The sequence below is a fragment of the Nerophis ophidion genome, linkage group LG09 (genome assembly GCF_033978795.1).
Source record: "Nerophis ophidion isolate RoL-2023_Sa linkage group LG09, RoL_Noph_v1.0, whole genome shotgun sequence".
Taxonomy (NCBI): Eukaryota; Metazoa; Chordata; class Actinopteri; order Syngnathiformes; family Syngnathidae; genus Nerophis; species Nerophis ophidion.
Genome location: NC_084619.1, coordinates 42252720 through 42273363, shown reverse-complemented (window position 1 = coordinate 42273363; position 20644 = coordinate 42252720). Strand labels below are relative to the sequence as shown.

Here is a 20644-nt window from a genome sequence, read left to right as displayed (position 1 = left end):
AATGTTGTCTGTCTATCTGTGTTGGCCCTGCAATGAGGTGGCGACTTGTCCAGGGTGTACACCGCCTTCCGCCCGATTGTAGCTGAGATAGGCGCCAGCGACACCCCCCCCTCCAAAAAAAAAAAGGGAATAAGCGGTAGAAAAATGGATGGATGGAAATACTGCATTTTAGGTAATAGGACCCGCGTGTTATTCGCCTTGGTGAGCAATAAACTCAAAGCGAAACTTCAATGAAAAGTGGCTTCAGGAGACACTTTTCAGCAAATGGCTCACTTATGAAGGTAGAAAGATGTTTTGCACGCCGTGTAAACGGGCTAATAAAAACACCTTTCCGACCCAGTACACTGATTTTCTAAGATCCAGCCTCGCCAGGCACCAACAAAACACCCTCCAATCTGGGTCCCTACAGTTCAGATCTTTGGTCGAAATGACGGGACCGTCGATTTGTTACAACTAGAAAAGGGTGATATATCAATATAAACGATATATTGCAGGTTTGTCTCTGTGCGATACAGAAAATGACTATATCGTAATATTGATTTATATGTTCTCACAAAGTTGCTTTTAGCTGCGGGCATTAAAACAGCTGAGGGCATTAAAATACAGCCGTTTCTCACTCCTCCTCGTCTCTCCTTCTCACAGAGACGGAAAACAAGCCCACCTTCTTACATACGTCACATACTCTCGCGTCATACGCTCTCGCCGACCAGAGAGGTAGCAGCATGGCTAACGTTAGCTGAGGCAGGTCGAACAAGCAGAGCGGAGCGGAGCTTGCGACAATACAAGAGAGAGAAGGTGCGAAACAGATCACAAATGGAGGAAGAACAATAAATGCCCAAAATAAAGAGCAAGGGATCCATCATCTGGCGGTGGTTTGGCTTCAAGTGGGAAGATATTCAGTAGACAACAGCAATATGCAAAGTATGCAGCAGAAGTGTTACTACAAAAAGGTAGCAACACTATTAATTTGTTCTTTCATTTAAAAAGTCACCTGTGAGAGAATGAAGAGTATTTAATAAATACAGTTTTGGTCAATTGACAAAGTTGTGATTTCCCTGTCTGCATGAAGAAGAATGTTTTAATGTAGACACATAGAATCATCATACTGCTGTGATTATATGCATCAAGTGTTCATTCAGGGCCAAGGCAAAACATCGCAATATATATCGTATATCGCAATATGGCATAAAAATATTGCGATATTAATAAAAGCCAATATCGTCCAGCCCTAGTTACAACTCTGTATTTATGTTTTCCACAAAGCCAACCGGACATTAACAATGCTATTAACACTCCTGAACATGCTAGCGCTCACTCTCCTAACTTGCCCACTCGCTTAACACATAACTCACCCCACATATTACCATTCTTAAAGGAGCACACACAGATTATGGCCATGATGAAGCCAGAGATGAAATGCCAGAGCAGGGGTGTCAGAGTTTGACACCCGTATGCTAAAGGCATTGAGTGCCACTGTATTAAATGACACTAAAACTAACTTGCAAAATTGTAGGTTTGTTGGCATTATTTGCCAAGAAAGTGTGGCGGTTTTTAAACGACTGATGATCTACATACAGGTTAGAATAATCAATTAAATTTGTCATATGCATGTATTCCCTGGCACATGATTATCATAATTTCATGACCAAAGCAAAAAACGTTTTACACTTTTATACTGAAATAATTGCACCTACAACTTATTAAATAAAAATATCGAAAAAAAATACCGGCAGTGGTAAAGTTTAGACGCAGGAATAAAAGAAGGAAGTGAATGAATATTTGTAACTGAACTGTGTAATATTTTTTTAATGAATTAAGTAACGTTTATGACAATCTTTTTCCACAACACAATATAGAATGTGAGGTATAAAAGGGTAATGCATACATTTACAATTTATTTTCAAAACGGTTACAAAAAAGTGGAACCCCAAACATTTATTGTGGGGTCCCTTTTTTATGATTTGATGGGGTACCTTGGATCCCATTTTGAAAATTCCTAGCACCAACACTGTGTGAGTGTAATTATCAGTAGGAATGGGAAAAATTATAGTTTCTCTGATGCATGTAGGTGATTCTAAATTGATGGGCAAATGTCAAATTATCATTTATTTATGTACGTTTAATAAAGTAATATGGAAAGCTTTAAAATGCAGATCTAGTGGAACACGAAGGGAGGAAGAGAGAACAAGCTATGCAAACCGTGGCGCTAAAGTAGCGTAATTGTGAAGTAGTGAAACAAGAAAAGAATAAAGGCTTTGTCTATTTCAACAAAAGACTAACTGGAACCACATTACAGCAGAAAGTAGTCAGGTAAGAAGAGGGAAAATAGCAAGTAAATTATCAAAGTCCGGAGAGAGAAGAATATTTACACAGTGCGAGTGCGACAACACGTCTGTCTGTCATAGATATGAAATAGTAGATAGACGACACTAGTATTTGAGCTGCAAATGTATGGCAACTGGGGGAAAATTGTCTGAACATTTTGTTGTTTTAGGGGGCGTGAATGTTGGAACTCCACTATAACGTTTTTTCCATGCTCGGCCATCGTTTTTTTTGCGCAAAGAACATGACGTCGATAGATTTACGTCTTTGATGACGACTTATTTATTGGATGCTGTTTTGGGGGTGTGTGCATGTGGGGGAGTAGGGGGGAGAGGCGGCGATGACTAAGAAGAAGGCGGAGTTGGAATATAATTACAACACTTTATGTACATATTTATATACACATTTATATAATATTTATATATGTAAATACAAGCTCCATTCACAGAGTCCCATTGCTTTTATGAGCGAGTCAAAAGCCGGAAAAAAAAAACCTTAAAAAAAAATGTTTTCTTTGTGGCGGCCGTAATTCTTTCGTGGCGGGCCGCCACAAATAAATGAATGTGTGGAAAAAACCCTGGAGTATATGTCGCACCCCCGGCCAAACAATGAAAAAAACTTCGACTTATAGTACGAAAAATCATCCTGGCACTAATATGTATTATCATCTTATATTGCTTTTTTGTAATACAGGTAGATTTATTGCATGCGTTTATTGGAAAATACAAGAGAAGAGGGCCTTTAAAAAATAGTAACATTAAATTGCAATTACAATTCAATTATTTTCCAAAATTGTTCAGCGCTCCCTCCGCGTTTCCTTATTTATTCCCACATCCCATCAAATATGACAACTGTTTCTTATGCTAGTATTTGATTGTGGCAACTTTGCAGGCACCTATGGGGTGGTGTTCAAGGCGAGGCATAAGGCTACTGGTCAAATTGTGGCAATGAAGAAGATCCGTCTGGAGAGTGAAGAAGAAGGAGTTCCCAGCACTGCTGTGAGAGAAGTCTCCCTGCTGCAGGAGCTGAAGCATCCAAATGTTGTACGGTGAGAAAATGATGCTACATTGCATATGACCACTCACTTGACTTTAATTAGGGACCTATGAAATAAATGTTGTTTTTAAATCCCTTTTTCTTTTCTAACTTAGTTTTTTTCGGTTTTAATTATTTATAGTGGTACACAAGGACATGGAAAGGGGTGGCTACTTGGTGTCAAGCCCCATATGTTTTCTGGAAAGCCCCGGGGGCTGAGGAATTCTTTCTCTGGCATAGGAACACATCAGCGTGCTGCGGTGTTAGTCCTAAAAGCTAATTACGGCGAGAGATAAGCTAGCTTCTAGCATGAAACACGTTTGAGTTTGTAATGCACAACACAATACGATAAGATACCAATCTATACCGACTGGAAAAACATGAACAATCATATTACAGTATCTGTAAAATAATAGCCTACACTTTGTGTTTTGTTTGTACACAGCTGTACATACATGACGTGCTGCGTGTATCATGATCAATATAAAGTGTGACTCACTCGAGTTGTCTCTTTGGTCCAGCTGGGCAGGGACGTTTTTTCTGGTTTATTTGGGGTGAGCAAGCCATTTATTTTGAAATAGCTTGTCTCCAAATTCCACATTTGCAGCTTTGAGTCACATTCACCTCACTCTATCGGCTTCCGTCTTCGTGTTCACTTCTAGAAGAAGCAATTTATCCTCCGTTCAGCTTCAAAGTTATAAGTTTGTGAATCCTCATTCATTCAGAAATCGTTGTCTTCAATGGACAAAATGACCACAAAACCAGATGCAACCGCACCAGTGTGGGAATATTTCATTTTAAACCTTTGGAAATAATGCGATCAAATACAACAAACCTGCTCGCCCACTTGAAACACAACCACTTAACAGTCCACACTTATTTTGTTTTTGGTGTACAACGTGAAGGCGAACCAAACAGTGCATCACACTGAAAGTGTGGTTAAATGCATTGCCAAAAACATGCTGCCATTTATTACTGTTGAAAAACAAGCATTTGTAAAAGTGCTGCAGACGTTTGACAGACAGTGTTTTAAGCCTTTCGCCATCCCCGATTGAGTTAGCAATATATTCAATACCTGATGTTTTTAAAGAATTACAACTGCCATGATTTAAATCTTTATGATAAACAGTAATGGGATATCGGGGATTGCCAGTTCTTACTGCATACTTATGCTAAGCCAATCATGCCTTCCATTTGCGCTTTGTTCTGTTAATCATCTGAACACATGGGCATTCAAGTCTATAAACAACATATGAGGTATTGCAATTGATAAATACATGTATATTAAACCTGGACCCAGATTTAATGTCAGTGAATTAGTTAGCATTTATCATATTACTGCAGTGATTACAATGTCCACCGTGATTACTTTTTCTGTTTTGAGGGGTGATGACTTGACAAGGTTATTAGGGTTAGAGCTCTCCTGAAGATGATGGTTGGGGCATCTTCTAGAGACAATCCGAGAGGGCTAGCACATTTTAATATATCCCAATTTTTTTGACGATTTGTTAGATTTTATTTGCTTGATTACTATATTGTGTCACAATGTACATTTAATCAGAGTTATGTGGATTTTTCTGTTTATAAACCAACAGTTGTTTTACAGGGAGACATTTTGCTTTATTGTAAGCTCTGGATATATTGTAAAAGAGGGCTTGAAACAAAATCTCTGTGTCATTTCTAGAGCATTTCTTGCAAAGACCTTTGAGTCACGTATGCATTTGAGTCTCTAAAAATTGATCAAAGGGAATGTTATCTTTTAAACTCGGTCGGTGGAAAATGTCCCCTCTGAGGATCGTATTGCAGTCAGTTGGCTTTTTAAAGAGGTGTGTAGATCTCCATTGTTGTGTAGATGTTTTTAAGTCTAGAAAGTTGATTGCTGATAGAGGAAAGTCAAGACTGAGCTTCAAATTCCTATTAGTATTGTTCAAATATGTGATTTGATCATGGGACTCGTCCAAAACCGCAGTTTCAGCCTTACCAGTGGTGATGGCCATAAAAGCAGGTTGCGACGTCTGTGAAATGGCATCCCTCTGGGATCAGTCCTGGCTCCCCTTTTATTCTACATCTCCACATATGATCTGCCAGTAACAACTGCCAAAAAGTTTGCATATGCAGAGGACTTGGCAATTAGAGTTAGAAGGGTCTCTTACCCAGGACATGGCGAACTTATCCACTTATCTCCAGAAATGGAAGTTGAGTCTGTGTAACCAAAACTGTGCCGGCAGCCTTCCACCTTTCCAACAAGGAGGCACAACTTGAGCTCAACATCACTGTTGATAGGCGTCCTCTACCCTTTTCTGCTGAACCAACATATCTTGGCATTAAGTTGGACAGGTCACTGATGTTTCGCCGACACCTGGAGTCACTGTGTAAAAAGCTAACAACACATGTTGGGCTTTGAGATGACTGGCTGGATCTAGCTGGGGTGCTGGCGGTGTTATACTTCGAACAGCCACCCTTGATTTGGTCCACTCTGAGTACTTCACACCTGCTTGGTGTCGTAGTGCGCACACTCGTCTCATAGATAAGCCGATTAATGACACTTTGCGTTTAGTGACTGGATGCCTGCGTCCCACACCTTTTGGACAATCTTTCCATCTTAGCAGGTATTCAACCATCTGAGCTTCGTCACAAGAGAGCCACACTGTCTCTTGCACTACGAGTACTGGAGCCTAGGCACCTTCTTCATGACTGGCTTCTATCTACTCCTTTTAGAGGACACCGGCAGCTTAAATCGAGACACCCATTTGTCCCTGCTGCATTGGAATTGCAAAATGACCTTAACCAGTCAAACGGCAGGGTAGAAAACTGGGCGGACTACAAATGAAACATGAAATGGGGGTAAAACTCTTCCAGACTCCATGATTACATCCCTGAGGCCAGTACATCACCACCGGGACTATGCTTTCCCAGGCTTGCATGGGTAAGGTTTAATCGCCTTTGTACTGGCGTCGGCCTCTTCCGCTCAACTATGTGCAAATGGGGTACGGCTATATCTACGGCATGTGAATGTGGTGCAGAGTTGCAGACCACATCATTACATCCTGTCCCATATACTGCCATCCTAACGGGAATCGTGGTCTGGCAGCTGTGGACGAGAGCTTGGTCAGTGGCTGTTAAACACTTGCCCAGCTGTATCGTGGTTACACCTCTAATCTGCATCTTTATCCAAACGAAGAATAATAAGAAGATTCAAATATGTGTGAAACTGAAGGAGTTAGGATAAAACCAGCAATACATCTGCCCCACAATATAATTGTATCCAAACAAATATTACAGCCCAAGTAAACAAATGTTTCTTCCCATGCTCCCATAAGCAGTTTAAAATAATGAAGTTAAAAGAAGGCTCCATTTTTTTCTGTTTGAAGAATTATTTCTGAAATAGAAACACATTATGTAGAGTCCATTCAGCCAGTTGCAGAATGGGGCATCTTTTCTGGATGTCTCTTCTCCAAAAAATGTTGTTAGTATGATATCCGGTCCATCTTTATGGTCACTGTTGGTATAGAGTGCTTCCTCATCCATGGTGACTAGAAAAAAAGGTCCAGTGTTCTTTGTCTTTAATTTTTTTCATTTGATACCTGCATACTTTCTTGAATAAAGAAAGGCAGTTCTAAAACAAATGACTTTAGAAAACATGTAAAATGATGGAATTATTGGGCTGTTACAAAACGGGAATTCATGTTCTTTCTATGAAATCCCGTCCTCGTTTTTGGCGTGCAAAAGTATTTCCATGAGTGCAGTTTTCATGTGAATTGGACTCTAAAGGTTCATAGTACCTGTACTTAGGGTTATCAAGCTGTCTCATGGCGTCTGTGATGTATTGATCTCTGCCCCACACCACAACCACTCCTCCTTCATCAGCTCTTTTAATTATGTTTTCATTCGTGACAGCCATTTTTTTTGCCTCCGTTTCTTCTTTTGTCAAATTGTAGTCTGTTTTATCTTAGTTGTAAAGAGTTTGTCAACATCATGTCACTTTTTTATATAAGGTATTCAGAGTAGGACTGCATACATTTGGTGTTTTTCTTATATCTTGCTGCATGTAGGAATGAGAGGAAGCTTGACTGGAAGTAATGTGGTACCAAATTTTGAATTTACCGGCTGTATTTTTGGGGGCAAATGTGAGACCTATAGAGAGAAATGAGACATTGGGCCATAAGGTGAACCAGGAAAAAGTGGCTAGAAAGTGATTTTCGTTCTCACGTCGGGGCACTAGTCTTTTTTTGCATTTTCGCATAGACTATGCTATTGTGGAAGTTAGGTTAAAAGTTCTCCGCAAAATATACTGGCAGTTGTTTTTTAGAGCCATAAATGTATAAAAATAGGGATGACAAAAAAACTAAAATATTATGCAGCTGTTTTTTCTTGTAAACGTATTTACATTCATTCTGGAAACAGAATCTCTCTAACAAATTGACATTAATGCATATGCCTAACATTTGATACAAGTATTTTAGCATTGGTGTACTTCAATTTGAATTTAAACCATGAAACATACTAAACAAATGAAAACACGCTTCAAAGTAAGTGAATAGCAACCTGTACAATTGAACAAAAAAATTGTTCATTTTGCTTAACAATAATGTTTTATACATTAAAAATTTTAGTAGATACTGTGCTATAAGAGGAAGTAAAAAATAAAATAAAGAACACTGGCCCAAAATGGCTGACAACAATCAAAATATCGAATAATGCCGAATAAATGGAAATACAACAAAGACTGCATTACAGTTTAGAATCTGTACACAAATTGGTATAAAACAATATTTACATAAACAAAACAATGTGTTGATGTCACAGCAGGTCTTAGGTATTTTTTGTTATTTTGTCTTAACTTAGCACATTGTTAAAGCCATATTTCAAGAATTCTTTGCAAGATTTTCCTCAAATTTGGCACACACTCAAACTATGATTATTGCATTTTTATGGTCAAGTGCACTGTAATCTCACATTCCATTTTTAAAGTATTCAACTTAAGTAACTAAAAAAAATAAATAGTAAAATACTCTGAGGGATTTTTTCAAATGTGGCAAAAACTCAAATTTTTATTAGAGAACTAACTGATTAAGTGTGACTTTGCGTATTCTGAGCGAGGGAGACATTGTTCATCTCTTAGCGATCACCACAGGTGGGTAGTAACGCGCTACATTTACTCCGTTACATCTACTTGAGTAACTTTTGGGATAAATTGTACTTCTAAGAGTAGTTTTTATGCAACATACTTTTACTTGAGTATATTTATAGAGAAGAAACGCTACTTTTACTCCGCTCCATTTATCTGCAATCAGGTCGCTACTCGCTACTTTTTTTTTATCGATCTGTTAATGCACGCTTTATTTGTTTTGTTTTTGTCAGACACGCATTGAAAGTAGGAACTACGCATGCTTGCGTTTCACCAATCACATGCAGTCACTAGTGACGTTGGACCAATCAAACAGAGCCAGGTGGTCACGTGACCGTCATACGTAGAACCCGACATGTTGAAAAACTTGCCATTTAGTGCTAAACTGTACGGAATATGTACTGTACTGTGCAATCTACTAATAAAAGTTTCAATCAATCAACCAATCAATCAAAAGTGTAAAGGAAAAAAGACACTTTTTATTTCAACCGTACTTCCCGTAAAAAGCCTAAAGACTGATTGCACAGTTCCTGTCTTCACAATAAAAGTGCCGCTACATCACGCCTGCGCTAACAAAATAAGAGTCTCCGAAAGCCAGCGCAAACAAACTAGCAAGCTACGGAGTTTGCCGCCAATGTATTTCTTGTAAAGTGTATAAAAACGAATATGGAAGCTGGACAAATAAGATGCCAAAATCCAACGACTTTCATGATGTATTAGACAGGAAGGAGGAACTTTTTTTCTCCTCCATTTGAAAACCGGGACGTTATCAGCACTATACTGTCTGATTCCAATCAAAGCAAGTCATCAGAATCAGGTAATACACCAACTTATATTCTTGTCTTCATTAAAGATAGGAATCTATATGTTAAACATGCATGTATATTCATTAAAACACCTTTAACATGTGAACAAAAACGGCAAAATAAACAAATATAAATGATATCCTGTATATATAAAGGTATGTATATATATATATATATATATTTGTGTATGTATATATATATGTGTGTGTGTGTATATATATATATATATATATATATATATATATGTATATATATATATGTATGTATGTGATATGTGTGTATGAATATGTATATATGAGGTAGATTACCTCGACTTGGTCAGTTATTAAGTAATTGATTAACGTTGAAAAACTTATTGGGGTGTTACCATTTAGTGGTCAATCGTACGGAATATGTACTGTACTGCAATCTACTAATACAAGTATCAATCAATCAATCAATGAATGCCTACTGTGCCTATGGTGCTGTTAAGTTATTGTGGCTCAATTTGCCTTATTTTTTATTTTATTTTAATGTATTATTATTTACTATATAATATTGTTTTAGTTGCTTAAGAAATATTCCTGGCTCTGAATTTGCTCATTGCTATTTTTACGTTTTTGTGCATTATTTGTTGCCCTAATCATTAAACGAACAGGTTACTCAGTACTTGAGTAGTTTTTCACAACATACTTTTGACTTTTACTCAAGTAAATATTTGGGTGACTACTCCTTACTTTTACTTGAGTAATAAATCTCTAAAGTAACAGTACTCTTACTTGAGTACAATTTCTGGCTACTCTACCCACCTCTGGCGATCACTATCATCAGAGCCATCTTCCCAAGTGCATTTATCCTCTGTTTCCATGGAAATATGGTCACAATTTCGGCACCGACACAAATGAGTACAGGACAGTCTTGCAGACATACAGGAACATCTTCCTGTCTCACATGTGTTCTGCTTGCAGCTGCAGTGGACTACCCACACATACTTATCAGGGGCAGGATTTGTAGTCATCAATGTAACTATTAACCATCCATTGCCATTGGGTGAAGGAGCAGACATTTAACCTTTGAAATAATCTCATTATTGCAGCCTGGTAGTTTGCTTTTTTGCAGTGTTGGTGCAGGGCGTCACTTGTAGGGGGCATTGAGAGTTCTGGCAAAGCTGATGATGCCATGCAGAATGCTCTGGACCTTGCAGCGTTGACATTTTCTGCGGAGGATTGGCCATACAGGTGGCACACATATTTCCTTAGCACATCAAATGTTGACTGGTCCAATTCAAAACTGCTTCCCAGATGTGTAAATGCAAACAGGTATGACATTGGTATGGTGAGCAGTTCCACGACCTGACAGTGTCTCCTCCTCAAAGTCAATATTGTCCCACACCAGTATTGTAGGAGTCTTCTTGGAGAATCCAACCGGGATTTTGTCTCTACCCTCTAGTAGTTGTAGTTGGGCAAGTCTAGTGTCTAGACTGACAACTGTGTCCCATGAAGAAAAACACCAGTTGGGAAAGTCTAGAGTCAGTCTTCTCTTCAATTTATCCTGCCTGCAATATAAGAACACGGGGAAATAAGAGCACAAGGGTGTAAATAAAGATAAATTCATATTGAAAAGTATTAGTAGTTTAAATATATTATCAAAACCTTTTTTAAAATTATTTAATATTCTTTTGATATTTTCCAGCATAAAAGTGTTTTACATCACTGACAAAAAAAGCTTCTGTTGTTACCTGTAGTTTGAGGCATCACAATCTTCATGTTTTTGCACCGTATTTAAAAACTTTGGCAGATGATCCTCTCGCAGAATATGTTGTAGCTGGCATCAAAGGTTGGTTGACTTCTGAAAAGAAAAAGAAACACACACACACATTTAATATGTGCTAAAGGGTATGCAGTCAAGATTGTAGCTACATACAAACAGCCATTTCAAGTGCATCTGAAACAAACATAATATCATGGAAATGTCCATTCAAAAAGTAAAACTTTTATTTATTCTATATTCATTTCATAAATATTGACACTGTATCTTTCATGCATTTATAATCCATCCATTTCCTACCGCCTGTCCCGCTTAGGGTCGCGGGGGGTGCTGGAGCCTATCTCAGCTGCATTATGAATTGTACAACCCCGTTTCCATATGTGTTGGGAAATTGTGTTACATGTAAATATAAATGGAATACATCCATCCATCCATTTTCTACCGCTTATTCCCTTTCGGGGTCGCGGGGGGCGCTGGCGCCTATCTCAGCTACAATCGGGCGGAAGGCGGGGTACACCCTGGACAAGTCGCCACCTCATCGCAGGGCCAACACAGATAGACAGACAACATTCATACTCACATTCACACACTAGGGCCAATTTAGTGTTGCCAATCAACCTATCCCCAGGTGCATGTCTTTGGAAGTGGGAGGAAGCCATGATTTGCAAATCATTTTCAACCCATATTCAGTTGAATATGCTACAAAGACAACATATTTGATGTTCAAACTGATAAACATTTTTTTGTTTGCAAATAATCATTAACTTTAGAATTTGATGCCGGCACCACGTGACAAAGAAGTTGGGAAAGGTGGCAATAAATACTGATAAAGTTGATAATACTCATCAAGCACTTATTTGTAACATCCCAGAGTTGTGGAGGCTAATTGGGAACAGGTTGGTGCCATGATTGGGTATAAAAGCAGCTCCCATGAAATGCTAAGTAATTCACAAACAAGGATGGGGCGAGGGTCACCACTTTGTAAGCAAATTGTCGAACAGTTTTAGAAAAACATTTCTCAACAAGCTATTGCAAAGAATTAGGGATTTTACCACCTACGGTCCAAAAAAACTTTAAAAGGTTCAGAGAATCTCGAGAAATCACTGCACGTAAGCGATGATATTATAGACCTTTGATCCCTCAGGCGGTCCTGCATCAAAAACTGACATCAGTGTGTAAGTGATATCACCACATGGGCTCAGGAACACTTCATAAAACCACTGTCAGTAATTACAGTTGGTCGCTACGTCTGTAAGTGCAAGTTAAAACTATACTATGCAAAGGCAAAACCCATTAATCAACAGCACCCAGAAACGCCGCCCGTTTGGCTGGGCCTGAGCTCATATAAGATGGACTGATGCAAAGTGAAAAAGTGTCCTGTGGTCTGACGAGTCCACATTTCAAATTATATTTGGAAACTGTGGACGTGGTGTCCTCCGGAACAAAGAGGACGATAACCATCCGGATTGTTATACGCGCAAAGTTCAAAAGCCATTATCTGTGATGGTATGGGGGTGTATTAGTGCCCAAGGCATGGGTAACTTACACATCTGTGAAAGTACCATTAATGCTGAAAGGTCCATACAGGTTTTGAAGCAACATATGTTGGCATCCAAGCAACGTTATCATGGACGCCCCTGCTTATTTCAGCAAGACAATGCCAAGCCACGTGTTACAACAGCAAGCCTTCGTAAAAAGAGTGCGGGTACTTTCCTGGCCCGCCTGCAGTCCAGACCTGTCTCCCATCGAAAATGTGTGGCGCATTATGAAGGGTAAAATACGACAGCGGAGACCCGGGACTGTTGAACGACTGAAGCTTTACATAAAACAAGAATGGGAAAGAATTCCACTTTCAAAGCTTCAACAATTAGTTTCCTCAGTTCCAAAACATTTATTGAGTGTTGTTAAAAGAAAAGGTGATGTCACACAGTGGTGAACGTGTCCTTTCCCAACTACTTTGGTACGTGTTGCAGCCATGAAATTCTAAGTTAATTATTATTTGCAAAAAAAAAAAAAGTTTGAGTTTGAACATCAAATATCTTGTCCTTGTAGTGCATTCAGCTGAATATGGGTTGAAAATTATTTGCAAATCATTGTATTCCGTTTATATTTATATCTAACACAATTGCCCAACTCATATGGAAACGGGGTTTGTAATTTGTAGTGTGTATATAATTGATAATGAATTTTAGTAACTCACAATTCTTCATCTGCGTTTCCAGTAACTGCTGCATCAGAATTTGTCATGAACCTGGTGTACTGTCTGCAACAGGACTTGTGGTACAGCACTTCCATGGCCACACATTCTCTGTCTTCAATATGCAAGAGAATGCTAATGTCTTGCTTTATCCTGGCAGCGTTAGTGCGTCTGCCTCACAATACGAAGGTCCTGAGTAGTCCTGAGTTCAATCCCAGGCTCAGGATCATTCTGTGTGCAGTCTGCATGTTTTCCCCGTGACTGAGTGGGTTCCCTCCGGGAACTCCGGCTTCCTCCCACCTCCAAAGACATGCACCTGGGGATAGGTTGATTGGCAACACTAAAATTGGTTCTAGTGTGTGAATGCTGTCTTTCTATCTGTGTTGGCCCTGCGATGAGAAGACGACTTGTCCAGGGTGTACGGCGCCTTCCGCCCGATTGTAGCTGAGATAGGCTCCAGCGCCCCCGAAGGGAATAAGCGGTAGAAATGGATGGATAAATGGTTTGTATGTGTGTAAGTGCTACGTGAAGATTGTGTGTTTACCTGCTGAAAGCGTTTCTGCCTGTGAACGATGGTCCTTCTGCCCGTTGCCTCTCACGGTAATTCTCTCGTCCGTTTTCTTGCAAATGATACAGATGGCAGGGAGCACAGGGCCAGCAGAAGCGATAGGCAGGCCCGTCTTCGCTCTTACTTTTTTCTTTGTTATTGTTACGCCAAGCAAGAAATAGTCCCTACCTTAAAGGCTTACTGAAATGAGATTTTCTTATTTAAACGGGGATAGCAGGTCCATTCTATGTGTCATACTTGATCATTTTGCGATATTGCCATATTTTTGCTGAAAGGATTTAGTAGAGAACATCCCCGATAAAGTTCGCAACCGGAGAAAAGCCCTGCCTCTACAGGAAGTCGCAGACGATGACGTCACATGTTGAGGGCCCCTCCTATATTCACATTGATTTTAATGGGAGCCTCCAACAAAAACAGCTATTTAGAATGAGAAAACGACAATTTCCCCATTAGTTTGAGCGAGGATGAAAGATTTGTGTTTGAGGATATTGATAGCGACGGATTAGAAAAAAAAAAGTAAAAAAAAAAAAAAAATGCGATAGCAATCGCGTTGCATTGAGACGGATTTATATGTTTTTAGAGACATTTACTAGGATAATTCTGGGAAATCCCTTATCCTTCTATTGTGTCGCTAGTGTTTTAGTGAGTTTAACTGTACCTGATAGTCGGATGTGACGCGCAGTGTCTCGGGGTAGTCGACGGCAGCTGTATGGACAGCACAAGCTCAGCTGATATCCGGTAAGAGGCGACTTTTTAATGACAATTTTCTCACCGAAACCTGCTGGTTGACTTGTAGTCGGATCCATGTTCGCTGTGATCCATACTAAAGTTTCACCTCCGTGAATTTTAAACAAGGAATCATTGTGTGTTTGTATGGCTAAAGGCTAAAGCTTCCCAACTCCGCCTTTCTACTTTGACTTCTCCAATATTAATTGAACAAATTGCAAAAGATTCAGCAACACAGATCCTCAAAATACTGTGTAATTATGCCGTTAAAGCAGACGACTTTTAGCGGTGTGTGTACGCAGCGCTCATATTCATAACAGCCCGTGACGTCACACGTACACGTCATTACGCGACGTTTTCAAGAAAAAAGTCCCGGGAAATTTAAAATTGCAATTTAGTAAACTAAAAAGGCCGTATTGGCATGTGTTGCAATGTTAATATTTCATCATTGATATATAAACTATCAGACTGCGTGGTGGGTAGTAGTGGGTTTCAGTAGGCCTTTAAACACTAATTTAAAAAATTTGCCAGCATGTCCAGTGGAGAACTTTTTTATTCTCATTGAAAACCAAAATATATTTTTTAAGAACCAAAAATTATTTAGTGTCCAGACATGGGAACGAGATGAAACGAAAAACGGGTTCACCTTACGGCCTACATGGCTCATTGAAAAAGGAATACCTGAGTTTAAAGCTGCACAATTATCAAATTTTAATAGTGATCACAATTTTGGCAGCTACAATAAAATAAAGGTGATTGTCTGCGATATTAAAATTTAAAAGACAGGCTCCAGTGCATTTTAAACCAAGCACGTTTATAACCAACAGTCAGACCACCAGGAAGCGACTGATAGACAGTAAACTGTGAAAGCGAGTAATAGTGAGTAACAACATAGCTTGACGGTAGATCAGTCAGCAGCTCCCGAAAATGTTTTGAAAAATAAATGCATTCTTACATTGGTTATTGTTGCTGCTTATTGTACAATGTACTTTAAGACTATTTTTCTTAAAAAACGCCACTGTCCTCTTTATACTTGGACAGTATTTGATCGCTGTTCACGGGTATATCTGTATACGTCCACATTGCAGACATGTCTTTTTTTTTGGTGGTCAAATTTTTGGTACATCCCTTTTCAATAGCTCGCAAATAATTGGAGATGTATATATACACTGATCAAAAAAATTAAAGAAACAGTTTTTTATCAGGGTATGGCATGAAATTAATTGCACTTTTCGGATGAGGTTTTGGTCAGGTACGTGGCAGAGGGGGCTGTTGATCAGTTTCAGCTGCATTGGTGTTGATGGAATTAACAACAGGTGCCCTAGAGGGGCAAAACCGGACTGGACCCAAAACCGGACTGGTTTTGTAGGTGGAGGCCATTTCAAGTTCCTCCTTCTTGATCTTTTTTAACTGTTTTTCCACAAGTGTTGGCTTTAGCTAGAGTCATTATCACGACTGGGAGCATGAGGCGATTTCTAAACCCTCCTGAAGTTGCGCGGATTGTCCCAACTTCTCCAGGATGGCACATCCATGCGTGCTGTTGCAAGAAGATTTGATGTGTCTCCCAGTACAATCTCCAGAGCATGGAGGAGATTCCAGGAGACAGGCAGTTACACTAGGAGAGCTGGACAGGGCCGTAGACGGTCCTCGTCCCATCAGCAAAACCAGAGCCTGCCACATAATTTTTTCACTTTAATTTTTGGGGTGTCTATATACTGAGCCCTCTTTAGGCTGAACACTTTTATTTCCATTAAAAGATGTGGCATCCTTTTGTTCCTGAGACATGAAACTTTCCATATCAGTATAGATATCCGACATTTCTATTTCACCGTTGAAATCTCATGTGTTTTCAAAGGGTTCCTTTAATTCTTTTCAGCAGTATATATATATATATATATATATATATATCCATCCATCCAAAGTGTAATGACCTGCTGGTAGTAATGTTTAATGTTCGTGTGATTTGGATTTAATGTCAGTTTTTCCCCATGTTTGCAAAAATACCATTCGTGCCTTAAAGGGGATTGGCGGAGAATGAGGAAGTTTTGTTGTGTGTCCAGCGGGGAATTGCAGACTCACAGAGACGAAAGTGTGTACACGGGAGGTAAAACCTGTTGAAATTGTGCCATTTGTTATCATACAATTCGTAATAAAATAGCATCGAACACTGTGTTTCTTTTTGTGGTTACAATAGATGACTTTAATTTGTTTTCAAGTTAAAAAAAAAACGTATTTTCAAGGTGTGGTGGTAATAACAGGTGTGGTGTTAATAACAATGCAGTGGCAGTCCGCAACATTGAATTAAATTAAGGGGAAACCCTTGTACCAACAGGCACAACCTTGGAACACGACCACACCCCTCATCGTTCTGTAGTCACTAGGGTTATACGGAATGAACCAAAGTAATGTGTATATAATGTAAATAACTAGATGCACCATATGTCGCTGTGAAGTTAACACTAGTAAGGTTATAAATACTGTATAGAGTAAGCTAACCCATGTGGTTCCTGTGGATGTGTGCACAAGTTGTAAAAACTGTAGTGACTAAATAACTTTGTGACTGAAACCGACAGAGTGATTCATTTCTTTGAATGGGGTATGTATTTATGAAACAAACGTTTTTTTTGTCCACAAAGTCACAAATTCTTTGCAAAGCAACATCTTTAATGCAAAAAATGTATTATTATTATTTTTTGCCGATACGCATTTTTTGGATAATATCGGCATCCAATACAAATATCGGATCGGGACAACCCTAGTACAGACCGTGGTGTGGGTTACCTGTAAAGTTGCACATCTAGAAAACAAAATCATAGACAAAATGACAGTTGTCAGCTGTTCGCATACAACCTCGATCAAAAGAGACAATCCCACTTGAATTAAAAAACATGATTTTAATTGAGATCGAATGATATCATAGGTTGATTGGCAACACTAAATTGGCTTTAGTGTGTGAATGTGAGTGTGAATGTTGTCTGTCTATCCATGTTGGCCCTGTGATAAGGTGGCGACTTGTCCAGGGTGTAAGCCTTCCGCCCAAAGGCAGCTGAGATAGGCTCCAGCACCCCCCACAACCCCAAAAGGGAATAAGCGGTAGAAAATGGATGGATGATCGTTTTATTCGCCATATCACCCAACCTTATATTGTCTGCAGAAATTTGAAAACAAAAATGTATTTATTCCATTTTGGATTAAGACTGAAAAAATGTGGAAAAAGTGAATTGATGTGAATACTTTCCAAATGCATTGTAGTTGCCCATATTAAAAGCAAAAAATCAGGGGGGGAAAAAAATCCTAAATAGTTCACCTTTTTCTTTATCTCTAGTTGGGTCTGCTGTTTGTTTTTTGTTGAATTTATCCCACAAAATAATTGTTCTGCGCATAGGTGTGCCTTTTCACCGTGAAAGGTTGTCGATGATGTCACTACTGCTGTCTATATGCAGTGGGTGAGTTTTGTCATCAGAAAACAGAAGTAGCACAGCTGCCACGCAAATTCACTCTGGATTTTAGTGGCAAGACTCAATCTATCAACATCACACATCAATGCAGCAAGTTTTGATGATTGGAATAAAAAAAAAAAAAGGTTTATAACACTGTTTTTTGTTGCCGTTAACACAAGTTTAACTTTTAATACTCTTATAAATTGTCGGTTTCCAATTTAGCAATGTCCTGTATGTGAAAAAATGTACGCAAACACTCTATCAATATCCAATTTGTTTTATTTTTTTAGACTGCTGGATGTCCTAATGCAGGAGTCTCGTCTCTATCTCATTTTTGAGTTTCTGTCCATGGACCTGAAAAAATATCTGGACTCCATTCCATCCGGCCAGTACATGGAGCCTATGTTGGTCAAGGTATGTTTTCAATGAATTGACTGTAACACCAAAGAGGTTCATTACCTCTTCAAAACCATTAGTAATTTGTTAGTTTTATAGCCAGACCTGTGTGTTTACTTCTGTACCTGACGGTTTCGGCTACAACTGTTGCCTTCCTCAGAGGTTGTCACGTGATGTTCCTGTGACGTGACAATCTCTAAGGAAGGCAACAGTTGTAGCCGAAACCGTCAGGTACCGAAGTATTGCGTTTTGCAAGACGTTTTTTCCTAAATGAAACACCAATAAACCACCAGGACCCTTGTGTAACATGCTGGTATATGCACAAAAACGTGCTCTACGCTTATTTTCACAGCAAAGTTGACGTGGAAATTTGCTCTGCTTCATGCCAGCTCCATAGCTGCCTTACGCACATTTCTACATGATGCTTTGACGACACACAAAGGTGGTACTCGGACTTTGCCAACAATTGATGGTTATGATTTTGATTGATTTGTTTTAGACATGTTTGACAACGATTTCAACAATGTAAAAAAAAAGATTGAGGCAAAGACTCAAGATTCACTTTTTGACCAATGAAGTTAATGATAAACATTTCTATTAAAAATTGTGAGGACAGCTATTAATTTAAGTACTGTAGGTGATCATTCTATCACCTATTCTTGTCGCAATGTGTTCCTGTGACTCCAGCGGACTGCAGCAAAAGCCGGTAGCAGCAAACTGGCACCTATAAGATCAAGGAAGAGCTGTTACAGAAAGCAGCTCTGCTGTCGTGTAGTAAATTGAGTAATCAAAATAATGTCCGTCTTTCCGTATCCTTTGTGATATGCTAGCATGTGTAAATGTAAAGTGTTTCAAACAAAGCCATCCATTTTCTACCGCTTGTCCCAGGTCGCTGGAGCCTATCTCAGCTTCATTCGAGCAGTAGACGGGGTACACCCTGAACAAGTCGCCACCTCATCGCAAGGCTAAATCCATCCATCCATTTATTATTAAGAAATAACCGATAAAAAAAAAAAGTATATAGTGATTATATTGTAAAGTAATCATAATAAATAATATTAATACAAGTAACCATATACAAACGTAAAATGATGTATACTTTTATTCATCATTACTGTGGAATTGGTTACCATTCAATGTAATTGGAAGGTAAATAACTTTGTTATAACAAATAGATAAACAAAATAATAAAATGGGCTCTCATTTCTGTAATCAAAAATTTTACTTTAATAAATATTGAGCATTTTAAAGGGTTTTTTTCCCCTCCGAGTTGAAAAAATAAGGTTTGCATGATGTCTTTTTGTTTTTTGCCAGTCACGTGATCACGGCATTCTCGCTGGTTTGTCTGTGTTGATGGCTGTGTGTGTCCAATTTAAAGCTGAAATAATACAACGTAACATTTGGCTTAGGACCATGTTTTTTTCCTCCTAATTTTTTCTCAATTTGCGGTATTTTTTACTGGCGAGTTGCAAGTAGGGAGGCTGTCTGTTTGTGCTTTCTGTGTGTCAGCGTAGGTGAGCGGTCTTGCTCTTTTCCTTCTGAAAAAAAGATGACAGTAAAGAGGGCTCAATGTGTTCAGTTAATTCTACTGTTAAATGAATGCCTTTGGGTGGTGAACGATGCACAGAGTGAGACGTTTTTCTCACGGCTTGAAGGGAGAAACAAACAATGCGATTAACAATTCTGATTGGCAAACATTGCTGTCACTCAAATGCCAGTGACAGCGGAGAGGAAAAACTCAGCCTCTTGCGGTTACTTATCGCACTATTTAAAAGCATGATTTTGATTAATAGTGCAGCCCTACAATCCAGTATATCAATAATATACAATACAGTAATTATAGATGCATAAATAATTGATTTATAATAGAATTGTTACTCTTGAATTGTAATTGAATCGTTTGTGCTTAAAGATTCCTACCTCTAGTGGGTACATTGGTTACAACTATCAAGTTAGTTGATTTACATTTTCAGGTCACGTCATTCTCATCTCATCATACTTTTTATCTCTTTAGAGCTACCTCTACCAGATCTTAGAGGGCATCTATTTCTGTCATTGTCGGCGAGTACTTCACCGGGACCTGAAGCCCCAGAACCTTTTGATTGATAACAAGGGTGTTATCAAACTGGCAGACTTTGGACTAGCGCGGGCCTTTGGCGTTCCAGTCAGGGTTTATACTCATGAGGTGAGAATCCATTTTTGTTTTTGTTTTTGTTTTCTTCAAACTCCTTGGCTTAGGTCAGTGATTTACAAACCCTGTTTCCATAGGAGTTGAGAAAT

The 20644-nt window shown here is 38.9% G+C and overlaps 1 protein-coding gene across 1 annotated transcript in view; it reads left to right on the top strand.

Moving 5' to 3' along the window:
• The window catches only part of cdk1 (cyclin dependent kinase 1), a 30563-nt gene that overhangs the window by 1897 nt on the left and 8022 nt on the right, over positions 1-20644 (top strand). The window contains exons 3-5 of the mRNA XM_061911001.1: positions 3214-3370; positions 18259-18382; positions 20379-20549. Of these exons, the coding sequence (XP_061766985.1) occupies positions 3214-3370; positions 18259-18382; positions 20379-20549 (452 nt within the window). The remainder of the gene's footprint in view (positions 1-3213; positions 3371-18258; positions 18383-20378; positions 20550-20644) is intronic.